The following is a 15,410-nucleotide window of genomic DNA, read 5'->3' as shown; positions in this document are numbered from 1 at the left end:
GCTTTGCAGAATAGCAACCTGAAACCTAAGGATAGTGTGTTTCTAAGGTTTACAGGAAAAAGTGGGGGGCTTGGTCGTTTGATCTTTTCTGGAGCACATACATAATCATCAAGAAATATCATCTCTGAGCTTTCATTTATTCAACAAAATTTGGTAAAGGCTCTCCAAAGGCCAGTGTTACTACAGAGCATCCCACCATATTTATTTTTGAAAAATCATTACCATTCGGTAATGTCTTGGTCAGCTTCTGGTTTTCTGGGAAAAGTCCGAGTCTTTCTGTTCTATGTTCATATTTAATTTTTCCTTAATATCTGCCTTGTTTTGTTTATTTTCATCAAAGGTTTACTGTAGATTTATTTCTACTTATCTACAGTATTTCTTTTCCTGGTATTATCTTCAATCTTTTTCTTTTTTTGACTGTCCTAAACCTGTTTTCTACTCTCTACCAACTTGATACTCTGACTGTCATTCACCAGCAGAATGTTCATGTTCCCTGGTCGATAGAGTGCTTACTAAAGGTCAGTGAGAAGATGCTGTGATGAAGGAGCAAAGACCCCTGATTTTTCGATTCTTTACTGCCCTTAAAACAATGGGCTGTATGGCTGCCCATTTTATCCTTCAGCCGATGAATTCTTGTTCTAATTTTCAAATGGAGTAAATTTAGAGATGTTGGGAAACAATTTATTTTGAATTAAGCAGAGGGGACTATAAATTTATCTAAGGCAGCCATTAAAATCTGGACATTTGACATCTCAAAGAAGTTTCCGTGTAGTTTAAAACTAGCAACTCAAGCTGTAGTTACAGTAGGTGTTCGTGAAAAGTCTAATCCCTCCAGCCAGCTGCACATGTCCCTGTGTTCTCGCCATGCAAAACTATATAGTCTCAGGAACTTTGTCCCTGTGTTCTTGGGGTATTAGTGGGTACTTTTTCTTTTTCACCTTCTTGTCGAAAATCATGCTGCTGGCTATTTGCTTTTCATGCCTTGATCCGAAGAGTGTTTTTGTCAACAGACTGCTCGGAATGTTAACATGTGCCCTCCACCGCCAGACTGGGAGAACCATTCAGTGTGGCAAGGTGCAACTGGAAACACTGTTCCCGCTGGAGGTTAAGTACGTAGGATGATGCGTGTAAGAGGATGGCATTAGATCACAGGATTTAAAACCTGTATCACATTTACCCTTAAAATAAATTTAATGAATTTTTCTAAATGAAGTGCTTTCAAAATGAGACCTGTAGAATATGTTTTTGTCACTGGGATGTTTACAGAAAACATTATTAGTTCTTTTAAGAGAAACTTGCACTCACCGTTAAGAAACCATGATAGGTCTTGGGACTTAACAGTTAAAGAAGTGTGTATGCCGTTAATGAACAGTGCAGATACCACTGCCTTTTGGTTTACCGCCTAAAGTTAACAAACGTTAAACCCTGGCTCATCATATTGTTAAGATGAAAACATAGTTTAATAAAAACCCCAAACAAAAACCCATTGCTGCAGTAGTGGCATGCTTTAGAAGACTTTTTCCCCAGGTTTCCCTTGTTTGTCTGGATTTCAGAGTAAGTTTTCTAAACATGAGGAAAACAAAAGCAGACAAATTACAGCAGCAGCAGAATGTTGAAGAAGGAGGTGCTGCTGACCTCCCAGGGGAGCCTGTCTGAGGGAGGCCCCGCCTGGCTCGGCCAGCAGGGGTCGCTGTCGGGCAGCGATGGGAGGGCAGCCCGCGGTTCACCCAACTGAAATCAGATTGTGAAACACACATCTTTGGGAAAGTGGTTTGACATAAATTACTTTTGAAAAGCAATATTGCTGCATTGTTTACCTTCTTTTTCCCTCATGAATTTAAATTCACCGAAAACAGAAGAATTAATTTTACACATGTGTAAAATGGTACTGAGTAGTAGAAATTTTTATTTATAATGAGTTGGGAATGTATCTAGGAGGACAGAAATTAAATAGAAATTTTATAGGCCATTTATTTACGAATTTGTTAAGTAAGTACGGGTTCCTTATACCTGTTCTAGGGTCCCTGGGGGATGCAGAGGGTTGAGCTACAGCCTTCACCCTGCTGGAATAGTACAGTCTACATTGTACAGACCAAGGCAGGAACAATTGTCATATATCTTACTGGAATAATGACAAGACTCCTAAATACAAAAAAAAAAAAACCACCTGTTTCCAAATTCTGACGTTGATGCTTTCCAGCTGTGTTTAAGTCTCTTAACTTCCTGTGTAAAATGAGCTTGGTATCAGCTCTGTCACGAGTGGCTGTTAGCTTTAAACATAAAGAGTAAAATGTTGGCAAACTTTTTCTGTAAAGGGCCTGATAGTCAGTATTGTAGGCTTTGTGGGCCACACGGTCTCTGGCATGACAACTAAACTTTGTGAGTGTGGCAGGAAGGCTGCCATAGACAGTATGTCAATGATGGGCCTGGCTGTGTTCCAGTAAAACTTTATTTAAAAGAACAGGCGGGGGCCGCATGAGGCCAGCAGCTCTGGTTTGGCAGCCCCTGGTACAGTAGGAACTCAGTGTATATGCCAGCGTAGTTCCTATGCCCAGTAGCAGGCTGGAGCAAAACGAGCAGTATCACAAAGTCCAAAATGGCAGGTTCTGGAACAGTTAACAAGTCTGTTCTTGACCTTTGCTGACTTGTGGACATGGGCAGGTCACTCTTCCTTTCTGGATCTTGTACCCTGCACAACTTCTGACTGGATAGTAACAGTCTTCTTTGGGGGGTGGGGGTTAAGGGGACAGGGCAGTAATACGAAAGGACTTTTCTTAGCATGAATCCGGAGAGCAGAGGTGTCTGGGCTTTGTTTTGGTGCTCTGGATATTTAAAAGGATGCCGTTGTCTTCGGTTCATTTCAGTTATCCACCGTATCTGGTTCCGGTCACTCTAGAATACGCACCACCGTGTGTAACAAATATGTATTGACCCCAAATTCATTTTCAGGTTCCCAAACTTTGACAGGGGTCTTCCCCTGCAGGAGGTTTACGACCCAGTGCACGTAGAGAGATAAACACGATTCAGTCCTTATCTTGGGGAAGGAAAACTACAGAAAGAAATCCCAGCTCTTCTCAAGTCCTCTGTGAGCTGTAGGCATGTGGCTCTGTCCAGGGAGAAAGAGAGGTCCAGGAACACCAGCCTGTGCGTCTTCCCCCCATAATACTGCAAACCTTGGTCTGAAGTATGGGACGATCAAGGCCAAAGAACATTAAAATGGAGCTAAGTAGTTTTACCCCCTTCCCCATTAAAAAGCGTATGGTATTCTTTATAAATCCTTCTCATAAATTGCATACACTGAAATTTTATATCTATATGTAAAATAAAAAACTAAAGATTTACAGTATAACTAATTATTCTTAAACTTCCATACTTACTGTAAAATACAGTATATTTGTTGTGAAATTTAAAAGGTTATTAGTTTACATTCTCCTTGGGGATTGTATTTTATGTGTTCTACTCTTCATAATGAAATAATTACATGAAGCTTTTAATGTCTGTACCTGTAAATATTCAACTCACTCATGCATATTTATAAGCTAGGTTATTGACTGTAGTTCATTGTTGACCTTCTTTCAGATCATTCTGTAGGTTTTTATAATATGATACCTGAATGTGGAGACCTGTGTTTAAATCTTGGCTCTGACACTTCTGAGCTGCGGGCTTCATACTTTAAAATAATTAACTGCTTTTTAAACTTTTTAAAAATCATTGTCTGATAAAAAGTCAGGTCCTTAATTAGTCCTTGTTTTAGTTGTGATCAGATAGCACTGGTCTGTCTGTAGTACTAAGCCAGGTTCTCTCGCAGTCTCGATGGCTAGAACCGGAGTAGAGGCATTCAGGCATCACACATACAACCGAATAAGAACTGCAAAAATAGGTACAAGATACAAGGTAAGAATAGCGTTAGGTGCCAGATATTGAAAGAGTGCGTGTGTGTGCGCGTGCGTGTGTGTGTGTTAGGATGTATTTTGGAGAAATGACCTGTGCCTTTAAATTAAACAAGAGAAGCATTGGAATTTGTTTCAATTAATAGTTTCCTGTTAAATAATGGGAAAGAAAAAAATTGCTTGTCAGAAAGAGAAGTCTTGATGTGTATAATAAGAACAGCAGGGAGATGGAGATTGTGCAGGCGTATCTGAATGAGACAGAATATTGGTGTCGGTAGAGTAAAATAAAGGTCCTGGAGCATTGGCAAATAGGTTTTTCCTTAATGTCATTTTTAAAAAGATTATTTTGGTCTTTGTAGCAAGTCGAAAAACCAGTAGCGAGAGTTCCTGTATATTCTTTATCCAGCCTCCCCTGTGCTAGCATCTTACATAACCAAGAGCATTGGTCAACACTAAGAATTTAACCTCAGCTCAGGATTGCCAGGTAAGGCGTAGGACTTACCAGTTTTTCCCCTGATGTCCCTTTCCCGTCCCAGGCTCTCGTTCAGGATCCCACGTCACGCTTAGTCGGCGTGGCTCCTCCAGCGTGCCCCTCAGTCTTCCCTGTCTTTCACGACCTTGACACTTACAGAGAGTACTGATCAGTTACTTTGTAGAATGTTCTCAGTTGGGGGTTTTCTGATATCTGCTCACAGCCGGATTGAGGTTATACATTATTGGGAAGGCGCCGTAAGGTGGTTATGCTTTTCTTACTGCATCGTATCGGGGGTGCAGTATGTCGGTATGTATTACTGGTCATGTTAACCTTCTTTACTTGGCTAAGGTGATGTCTGCCAGGACTAGCTACTGTAAACTTACTGTTGTTCCCTTTATAAATATTAAATATTTGCGGAGATACTTTAAAACTATGCAGATACCCTATTTATGCGTTGATGGATCTTGCCTGTGGTAAGTATTGCTATGGTGTTCTAATTTATCAGTGAGAATTTTTCTGCAAGGAAAAGTTACCATTCCTCCATTAGTTCATTCATCCATTCATTCATTTACATCAGTATGGACTAAAGGTTATGTATTTTATTCTTTGGGTTATAATCCAGTTGTTATTTATTGTGTAGCTCAAGTTCTCGTTGACCATTGAGAGCTCTTTGAGGTCTGTTCCTGTGCCCTTTCAACATGCTGCTGCTTTTTTTTCTTTAAGTGTTTCCTTACTTTTTTTTTTTTTAATTTTTATTTTATTTATTCATTTATTTTTGGCTGTGTTGGGTCTTTGTTGCTGCGCCCGGGCTTTATCTAGTTGCGGTGAGCGGGGGCTGCTCTTCGTTGCGGTGTGCAGGCTTCTCATTGCGGTGGCTCCTCTTGTTGTGGAGCACGGGCTCTAGGCGTGTGGGCTCAGTAGTTGTGGCTTGTATGCTCTAGAGCACAGGCTCAGTAGTTGTGGCACGTGGACTTAGTTGCTCCTGGGCATGTGGGATCTTCCTGGACCAGGGCTCGAACCCACGACCCCTGCATTGGCAGGCAGATTCTTAACCACCGCGCCACCAGGGAAGTCCCAGTTCCTTACTTTTTGACACCCAAGATGTTCCGCCATGGAATTCACCATTTCCCCAGGGACCCCAGGTTCGCTTTACTGGAGAATGGTATTTAGGAACCAAGATCTAGCTGCTAGGTGGTGTGTTCCTGGCTACTAACCTGTCACTGCTTGTAGCCCCTCTCGTTGGATAGAGCTGGGAAATATGCATATTCATGCTAACTCGTTCATATACGTACATCTGTGTTTATTTCTGTATCTGTGTATGTGTACGTGCGCGCGCACACACACACACACGCACACACAGAGAACATGAGTCCATACGGATAATTCCAGTTCCAGTCCAGTCCCACGGAGTTTATGTTAGCCTGCTCTATTTCCTTTTTCTTTTTCTTTCACCAACAGCGAGAAACCGTCTCATCTACAGTATGTTCACTTATTTGTTCAACTCCAGCATACCAAGAAACTGGTTCCAGAAATGCTGACCCACCTGTGAAAAACAGGTTTACAATCACAGCACAGTGTCTGTGTGCAGCTCTTTTTGTCTTTAGCCTTCACATTGTCTGGTCAGAACCCCCTTTGCCAGGGTTACCTGGGTCATGGTTACAGAGTTCATTTGTGCTCAGCCATCTGTCTCAGCTTGCGTTTCATCTTAGATTTCCACCACATCCTGGTTAGTTGTGTTTTGTATTTACACACCCTGCAGTTCCCCTTAGGGTGCACAGTTCTGTGACCTTGTACAATCGTGTGTCCAGCCCCACAGTTCCACAGAGAACAGTTCCATCGCCCCAAAATTCCTCTGCGCCACTTCTTGATAGACACCTCCCCCCCACACCCAACAGCCTCTAGCAGCCACTGATCTCTTTTCCTCCCTGTATTCGTATGTTTTCCAGAGTGTCATATGAAAGGAATCAGAATAAGCAGCTTTGGGGGTGTGGCTTCCTTCACTTAGCAGAATACCTGTGAATTTGTCCATGGTTTTGTGGGCCTCAGTAGTTCATGCCTCTCTGTTGCTGAGCAGTATTCCGTCGTATTGATGTGCCATAGCTTTGTAGCCACTGGCCACTTGAAAGATACCTCTATTATTTTCTTCCTGCTCCTTGCTTTTGGTTTAGTGTGACTGTCTTTTTCTAATTTCTAAAGCTGAGAACTTAGATTATTTATTTGAGACCTTTCTTCTTTTCTAATAGAAGTGTTGGATACAATAAATTTCCCACTAACCACTGCTTTAGCTGCATCCCACGAATTTTGAATGTTATATTTTGGTTTTTATCCAGTTCAAAATATTTCTAACTTTTCTTTGAGACTTTCATTTCTGACTCATGGATTATTTAGAAATGTGTTATTTAATTCTGAAATATTGGGGGATTGTTCAGATGTCTTCCAGTAACTGATTTCTAGGTTATTCTGTTTTCAAGCAAAAACGTAAGTATGATTTCTATTCATTGAAATTTCTCGAAGTTGGCTTTGTAGCTCAGAATATACACAATGGTGAATGTTCCACGTACACGTATAAGGAAAGCATATTCTGCTCTTTGGGTGGAACATAAGTAGGACTAGTTGGTTGACAGTATTTTTCAAGTCTTCTGTGTTCCTGCTGATTTTCTATATGCTTGTTTCATCAATTACTGAGTGTAGAGTGTTGAAGTCTTCAACTGCTATTGTGGATTTGTTAACTGCTTTTTTGTTTTAGCCTCATTTATTTTGAAGCTCTGGTTTCATTGCTACACATTTAGGATTGTTGTATGTTCGTGGAAAGGTAACCCTTTTATCATTATGTAATGTTCCTGTTCATCCTTGATAATATTCCTTGTTTTGATGTCTGCTTTGTCTGATATTAGCATATAGTTTTTTCAGCTGTATTTTAGTTAATTTTTAAAGGTATATCTTTCTACAAACTTCACTTTCAGTCTATTATGTCTTTATATTTAAAATGGATTTCTCATCCATGATATATACTCAGGACTTGCTTTTTTACCCAGTCTAGCAGTCTCTCTCTTTAAATTCATATGTTAGACCGTTCCTTTTATTTTTATTTTTCATGTAGTTGGAGTAAAATCTATCATCGTGCCAGCTGTTTCCTATTTGCTTCATTTTTTCATTCTTTTTATGCCTTAATTAAGCATTTTTATGGTTCTGTTTTTCTCCTCTGTTGACTTATTTGTGTCTTTTAAGAAAATTTAGTCCTCTGCCTTCAAATAATATTCCATTACTTTACATGTAGTGTAAAGACTTTATAAAACAGTGTATTCACAATTCCTCCTTTTCATCCTTTGTGCTATTATTGTCATACCATTTACATTTACACATGCTTTAAACATATAGTACCTTTTCACTACTGTAGACATTAAATTATCTTTTAGAACAAGCAATTAAAAATTTTTTTAAAATTTTATCTTCATTCATTGTATTTCCATTGCTTTTCTTTTTTGGGGGGTAAATATGATTTCCCATCGGATACCAATATTCTCTGTGCCTAAAGAGCTTCCTTTAACATTTATCGTCAGGTAGGTCTCCTGTCAGTGGATCTCCTCAGTTTTTGTTTTCTAAGAAAGTTTGGACTTCTGTTTCATCTTTGAAAATTATTTTCAGTGAGCATAGAACATAGAATTCTGGGGTTTTTTGGTTTTGGTTTTTCTTTTTTTTTTTTTTTTTCCTTATCATTGTTACTGTGTTTTTCATTGCTAGCATTTCTTTTTTTTTTTTTTCGTAGTTTCATCTCAGATGAAATTCCCGCTTGGTAGTATATATTGTTCACCTTTCTCATTAGAGCCTTTAACATGTTGGTCAATTATTGTAAATTTTCTGAAAGTTCTAACATCTGTATCATATCTGACTGGTTCCAATTGCTTTTCCTCTTCTGCGTATGTTTTTTCTTGCCTTTTTGTATGCCTTGTAATTTTTGTTGAAAGCTAGACATCTTGCATAAGACAGTAGAGACTAATGTAAATGGTTTTTATGCCTAGCGAGGCCCTTTGTGTGGGAGTTAGAGCCTTTCTAGTCAGGAGTTGGACTGGGTTGGAGAGATTTGTTGTTGTTAAGGCTACCATCAGAGCACCAAAGCCTTCAGATTCCTATAGAGCCACTTCTTGTTTGGGGTGGGGGTTGGATTATAAGAGAAATGCTTGTTCCATTCCAGTTTTAGGTGTTTCCTTTGTGCTATGCCTCAGAGAGGGTGCTCTACACATTCTATTCTTCTCCTGGTCCTCTTCCAGCAGTATTTTTCTGTTACCTCTCATTTCAAGCTCCTTAACTTGGCATTAGGGGCTGAAGAGGAGGATGGGATGCCACCTCTGTTATGATGCAGCCTCAGCCTTCTACGTGCACCACGTTCTCAGGTTTCTGGACTGTGGCCCTCTTGTTCTCTTTCCCTAGCTCAGCTGTTGTGGTAGACTTAGGTGGCAACCTTTTCCCTCCTTAAGGAGTAGAGTTGTGTTTTTTCTGTTATTCATTCCCTTTCCCTACTGCAGTAAGTTTTCACCGATGTCCCAAGGGCAGCAATGCTTGTTGCCCTCCTCTTCACAGGACAGAGTGTTTGTTCCCTAGTAGAGAAAGGGGAGATGGACCTAGGGGGAGTTCCTTGCCCCTCCTAAATGCTGCTCCTCTCCCCCGGATCTGGACCACAATGGATACTTAGTGCTCTTCTAGAACTGTGAGTGCTTGAATGGTGTTTGTGACATAGAGCCTGCAAGAGAATGTAGCCCCAGAGGAGTCACACCGCCCTCCCAGCCCACTCTTAGCTCTAAACCAGTCTGTCAACCATTTAGCTGACCTGCCCCAACCCGTGTCCTGTTGCATCTGCCCCAGATGACACAAGCGTGTGTCTCCTCTCTTCCTACAGACACTGTCTCTAGAGTTTGGGCTGTTTGATTGCCTGGGACTTCAACCTTATGATGGGTTTAAGGAAAGTCATAAATTTAAAGTTAGGCCTGTTATTAAAAAAAAAAAAGAAGAAGAAGATGACGTAATAGCTTTTATGATAAAGCAAGTCTCACCCTAGTCAGGCTTTGTGGCAGGCTTGGCTCTGGTGAAATCAGCCTCCCTCTCCAGTAACCTGTTCCCTCTCGTCAGTCATCTGGTTTCTTCTGTTTTGTTTTGATTTTTTTACTTTCTCCTTTGAAAGAAAAATTTTTTCTCATATTAAAATCTCTAAAAATACATCTGATTTGGCATTCATGTGGCAAATTCAAAATATATGGGGGATGACTCTAATTTTAGCATTTCAAACATCAGACAAGGTATCAGAGAGGGATCTGTGAGGCAGGAGGCAGGGCATCTACCCGGAAATCACCCATTCCACGTCCAGCATGGGCATCTGGTGGGATTCAATAGATTGGTGGTATTTTATGTATGATTTTACAGCAAAATAGTAGAACCCATAAATCAAAAGACATGAAATCACATATTAGAGGAATCTAAATGTATATGTTTTGTGTTTGAATGTTTTAATTATAAAAGTAACATATGCTTGAGATAGAAAAAAATAAAAGTTCTAGTCTGTTCTAGCTCCTAGAAGTAATCATCCTCAAATGTGTTGGTGTTGATGCTTCAAGACTTTTCTCTAAGAACTTATCTTTGTAATATAGAAAGAATAGTAAATTAATATGCAAACCATTTGGAAAACCCAGGAAATATACCTATTAATTATTTCTCTGTTTACATTTTTTTCTCTTCAAAAAGAACATATAAATGCAGAACTCGGTCTGATGCCTTCTTTATTATAGCTCAATGACAATGAATTGGGGTCGAGATTTTGCATTCCTCCTCCATTTAACTTTTTAAACTTTATTAGCTTTCTAAGGGAAAGTACCTCTGATTTTGCAAGATTTTGAATAAGGTTTTAAATCCAATTTCACATGAGCTTATGAGATATTTGAAACGATTCCCTGGATAATCTTGAATATTCCTTGTTAAACATAGTCTCACATGACATTATAAGGCTGATATTAATGACTTTTAATTAATGTTCCCCTTCCTGTGAGAAGTGGGTTGAGTCATTATAGAAAAAAAATGATGGGAAAATTTAGTACCTTTCTCAGTTTAAAAAAAAATGTACAAGGATGAAATATTACAGAATATTACTAAGAGGACAGTGGAAATATGCCTAAACTACTATTCAAATATAAAGGAAAATTATTCTGTTTGCAAATATGAAATACCATCATTTTTTTGGTTTTGTGTTCATTTGTTCAATAAAAGGGAGATACAAACAAGTAGACAGAGAAAAAGAGCTCAGAAAAAGAGTTGCAGCGAACTCTTGGTTAATTTTCTTGATAGAGTTCAGTCTTCTTTTGCAGGTTTTACGAGTATATTTGAGGCCTTTGTTTCTGGTTTTCGTTGTGTATCGCCCCCTGCCTGTCTGCTCCCGTGAGGTTCATTTCACGTTCTGCATCCTTAACAAGCCTCCCTGGCCACGCCCCACTCTGTCGGCGCCTCACTCCTCTGATTCCTGCTGCACAGACTGACCTCCCCATGTCATTCTCCTCGACTAAACTGTAGCCTCTTTATGGGTCGAGCCCTCGCCTTGAACATTCCTCCCAGTATTGCCAACCTTATAAAAAAGAAAAGGTTGCATTCGACCACTTGCAAAACTTTCTATAACATACCCTCCCGGTTGTTTTTATCAGATGAAAAACAAAGATTCCGTTACGAGCGGTCTGGATATGATCTTGAAGAATCCGATGGCCCAGATGAGGACGAGAACGAGAACGAAGACGAGGATGAAGACAGCCAGGCCGAGTCGGTCCTGTCGGCAGCCCCCTCGGCCACGGCCAGCCCGCAGCGCCTTCCGGCTAGAAGCAGCCTCCAGGACTGTCGGGGTGCTGACGAGGACGTCAGGATTGCTGATTGCTTTTCTGGGGGACACACGGACCCGATGGATGTTCTCCCGAGAGCGTTGCCCACCAAGATGACCGTGCTTAGCACGGTGCAGTCAGACTACGACAGGAAGCCGGGCTCTCCGGGGAGGACCAGGCAGCGGGCTGCGGGGGACGAGGGTGAGGCAGCCGCTCCTGGAGACTCTGCCCGGTCACCCGAGGCTGCGCCCAGGTCCCCGTGTCACCAGATGTCTGTAGACTACCCCGAATCCGAAGAGATCCTGGGAAGTTCTGTGGCAGGAAAGGCTGTTGCTTTAACACAGGTAATAACTGGGTGGTTTTCTTTTCGTTTAACCTCCTTAATATGGGGAACCTAATGACTTAAGAAATCAGTGCGCTTAAATTACTCATTTACAGCTAAGTCAGTTTCTTTAACCTTATTTTTTTGTTTGATTTAAGGCCAAAGGACATTTATGTCCTTTGGATTCTTGTTAGGTATTTTAGTCAGAGTTCATATATTATATTACAAGTCTGTGAAAGAACCAGTATATTTACAGCATACTCATTTGTTATTGTTTGGTTTTTTTTAAAAAAAATCTTGGAATAAAAAATATGTGTGTGCCAACAGAGAATGTGAGTCTTGGGACCTACGTATTCCACGGCTTCCTCTGAGATGATCTTCCTCTGGCATCGATGTGATGGATTTGCACTAAATTATCTGAACATTTTGCATTTTGCCCCTGTTAGCAGGCAGCTACCAGTTTCCATGGCAAAGTTAATGTGACCCAAAAAACGTATTAAGAAGTGCACTTTGCTTGAACGATCAAACTGCTGTGACAGCTTAGGAAAGCTTCCTGCCCAAGAACTAGCTCAGGGCCAGACTCAGGCCTCGGGGAAAGTCACCCTCCGTGTGTGCTGTGAATGATTTCCTGCTTTTACAAACCCTGGTGGGCTTGTGAGGAATCCCTTCTTCTCTCTCATTGACAGTTCTCTTACCTCTGGTATGGATTGATCATTGTAATAGGATTTATTTCTAAATGCGGCAGATTTTGGTTTGCTGGTTAACACTGGAGAAAACTAAAAAGACTGTGAAAAGATTGGATTTCTGTAGCCTATCCTACATTAATATAATTCAATTACGTTCCTATTTAAGTAACATTAATTAAATTAGTATATACATTAATGCAGTTCTATAATACGGATATACCAAGAAAAAGCTAATATTTATATGGTAATCTTGGGTGGAAGGGAGGATTGGTGAGATTTATCCCTTCTACTAACATTTCATTACTTTCACATTAGTCACCTGTGCTCTACCCTTCTCTATCCCCAAACCTCTCACACACCTGCCAGTGGCTGGAAATCTGGTTTTCAGTAGACATTTCATACACTTAGAATAAATGAACAAATGAAAACTGCAGACCTTTTCGTTAATGGCAGCTCTTTATTTCATAAGTGAAGAGTGCTCCAGTTAATTTTTCCCCGAGTCGATACTCATAGCCAACTAATATCTCAAAATTTCTCGATAACTCCTAATCTCTAAAATAGGGTGGAGCCGGTGGTGCCAGCAATAATAAAAACAACAACAATGGAAGAAGAATTATGGCCCCATCTCAGGGTTAATTTCAGTATAACGGAGATGATATCCAGGAAATTTGTTTGAAAAATGTAAAGTACTCTATAAAACTTGTTGCTGACCTTTGTAAAGAGTTGAAGAGTGTAACAGGTTTTAAGCTGGAAATTTATTGTTTAAATCAAAATACAACTTTTAGCGAGCTTATCGTTTTTATAAAATACAAGTGTACATACTTTTACCTCAGGAGGAATAGACTTTACAGGAGCTAAAAATTTTAGCTCAGTGACTAATAAGGAAGCTCTGCCATCAAGGACCGTTCCGTCTTGTCTTTTAGGGCCCATCATCCGTGAGCCTTCCTCCTCGGGGCATTGAGCGCAGCCCTCAGCCGGGAGGGGCACCTCCTTGCAGGACCTCGCCTCTGCCCGGCGCTCAGGAGCCGAAGCAGCAAGTCACTCTCCATCCGCCTCCAGGCCTGCCTTCTCCGCAGACGCATCTGTTCAGCCACCTTCCTCTGCATTCCCAGCTGCAGTCAAGGACACCGTATAATATGCTTCCGGTCGGGGGGATCCAGGCGGTCCCTGCCGGCCTCACATACTCCACGTTCGTACCCATCCAAGCTGGGCCAGTGCAACTCACGATCCCCGCTGTCAACGTCATTCACAGACCTGTGGGCGCCCCCGGGGACTTGACCGCCGAAGTGTCCGGCGCTACCAGCCCCCCCGGAGTGGCTGAATTGAGCAGCGTGGTGCCCTGTATTCCCATCGGCCAAATCCGCGTGCCAGGCCTGCAGAACCCGAGTCCGCCGGCCCTGCAGCCCCTGCAGCCCCTGCCGGCACTGAGCATGGAGACCGTCAACATTTTAGGCCTGGCCAGCGCGAACCTCGGCCCGCAGGTGCGCCCGCCCGGGCTCGCTCTGAACGCCGCCGTGGGGCTGCAGGTGGTGACCGCCAACCCTTCCTCCCAGAGCGGCCCCGCCCCGCCGGCGCCCATCCCGGGCCTCCAGATCCTGAACATCGCCTTGCCCACGCTGATCCCCTCCGTCGGCCAGGTCACCGTGGACGCCCCGGGAGCCCCCGAGAGGCCCGCTCCCCCAAACAGAGCCCGGGAGGCGCCGCCCAAGCAGCCCTCGGCCGCCGGTGCGCACCCGGGCGGCGGGAGCGCGTCGCCGCAGGGCTCGCCCCGAGTCCCGCGGGAAAACGCACCGAAGGGTCTAGATCCACCTGCCCCGGCCACAGACCACGCCAGGCGAGACGGCTCCAGTCGCCTGGACGCGGGGACGGCCGCCTCCAGGAATCACCCGAAGCCCCGGCACGAACTCCCTGCCGCCCCAGGCAAACCAGCATCCGGGCCCCGGCCATCCGGCCGCCAGCCTCGCCCCCTGGACCGGGAGGGACCCGCGGCCCGGCCCCCGACCACGCCCCCGGCCCCGCCCCCGGCCCGGAGGCAGGCCGCACAGTTCAGCGACGTGAGCAGCGACGAGGACGAGGACAGGCTCGTGATCGCAACCTAGGGGCGTTTTATTTGGGGGTTTGGGGTTTGGTTCGGTTTGGGGTTTTCTGGAATTTTTTTTTTTTTTTTTTTTTTTTATAGAACACAGGTTTCTTTGAAAACCCTCCTTTCCTTAAAGCACATTTTTCTGACATAAACTCATGACTAATCTTTGTGCAATCATGAACTTTTGACCAATAATTGTTTTGTGTCGGCTCCAGCCATTTTTGTACATGTTGTATAGACAATTGTGCCTTTTAGGAGTTTTATGTTTAGAAACTGTACAGATTGTTGAATATCTATATACATAAAATATATATTATATATGTATATGAAAACCAGGTAGTTATTTGTGTTTAGCAAAAAAAACCCTGTCAAATAAATCCAATGATTAAATTATATGTTGCACTGTTAAATATAAATTTTTATGGCTGTGGGACAGAGTTTCTGTGTATAAATTAGTATGTGAACTCCATATTTATTGTATTCATATTAGTCTTCGAAAATGGGTCTGTCCTTCTTGCGTAAGACAGTAACTTTACACTTCAGACAGAGTTTCTGTGTTATGTTTCAGTAAAATATCGTTTACTGACTTTACCATCGCTTTAGTTGTGCTTTCTTTATGTCACGTAGGGGCCAGCAATCTACATTCGGAAGATAGCCCTAGGTTAACATTCCTTCCACACTTGCCCCCCTCCACCCGTATTTTTGAGAAATGGGGGCTTTATAGTGGTGTTACTGCTGTGTGAAACTCACTGAAATCCATTTATCCAAGTGACCGGTTTTTCCAACTTGTGAGGAATAATTCTGTAGCCATTAACTTATGAGGAGATTCGGTACTTGAGAACACTTTCTGTAAGTATACATAGCATATGGACAGAAATGAGCAAAGTTCCTAAAGGTGGATATGACAGCTTCTGGGAATTGTAAAATAAGTTACAAAGCAGTCGTCCGGAGAGCTCGGCTTGGGTGAGGTGCATGAAACCCCATGCCTCAGGCATCACCCCAGGTCTGGGCTTGAGCCTGGCCTCTTCTTTCCCTCAGCCCTGATCGTTATACCCGGAGACCTCTGTCCAGTACCAAACTACAGGGGGTCCGGGATTTGCAGAAGA

General features: G+C 42.5%; 1 protein-coding gene across 8 annotated transcripts in view; it reads left to right on the top strand.

The window, feature by feature from the left end:
* The window catches only part of HIVEP1 (HIVEP zinc finger 1), a 137,738-nt gene extending 123,202 nt beyond the window's left edge, over positions 1–14,536 (top strand). For all 8 annotated transcript variants that reach the window (XM_059075407.2, XM_067006764.1, XM_067006767.1 and 5 more), the window contains 2 exons: positions 11,046–11,557; positions 13,145–14,536. In XM_059075407.2, coding sequence (XP_058931390.1) covers positions 11,046–11,557; positions 13,145–14,320 — 1,688 coding nt within the window. In that variant the 3' untranslated portion in view covers positions 14,321–14,536. The remainder of the gene's footprint in view (positions 1–11,045; positions 11,558–13,144) is intronic.
* The last annotated feature ends 874 nt before the right edge of the window (positions 14,537–15,410 follow it).

This window comes from Kogia breviceps, chromosome 10 (assembly GCF_026419965.1).
Source record: "Kogia breviceps isolate mKogBre1 chromosome 10, mKogBre1 haplotype 1, whole genome shotgun sequence".
Classification (NCBI taxonomy): domain Eukaryota; kingdom Metazoa; phylum Chordata; class Mammalia; order Artiodactyla; family Physeteridae; genus Kogia; species Kogia breviceps.
The sequence above is the reverse complement of the archived record's forward strand: the minus strand, read 5'-3'. Positions and strand labels throughout refer to the sequence as shown.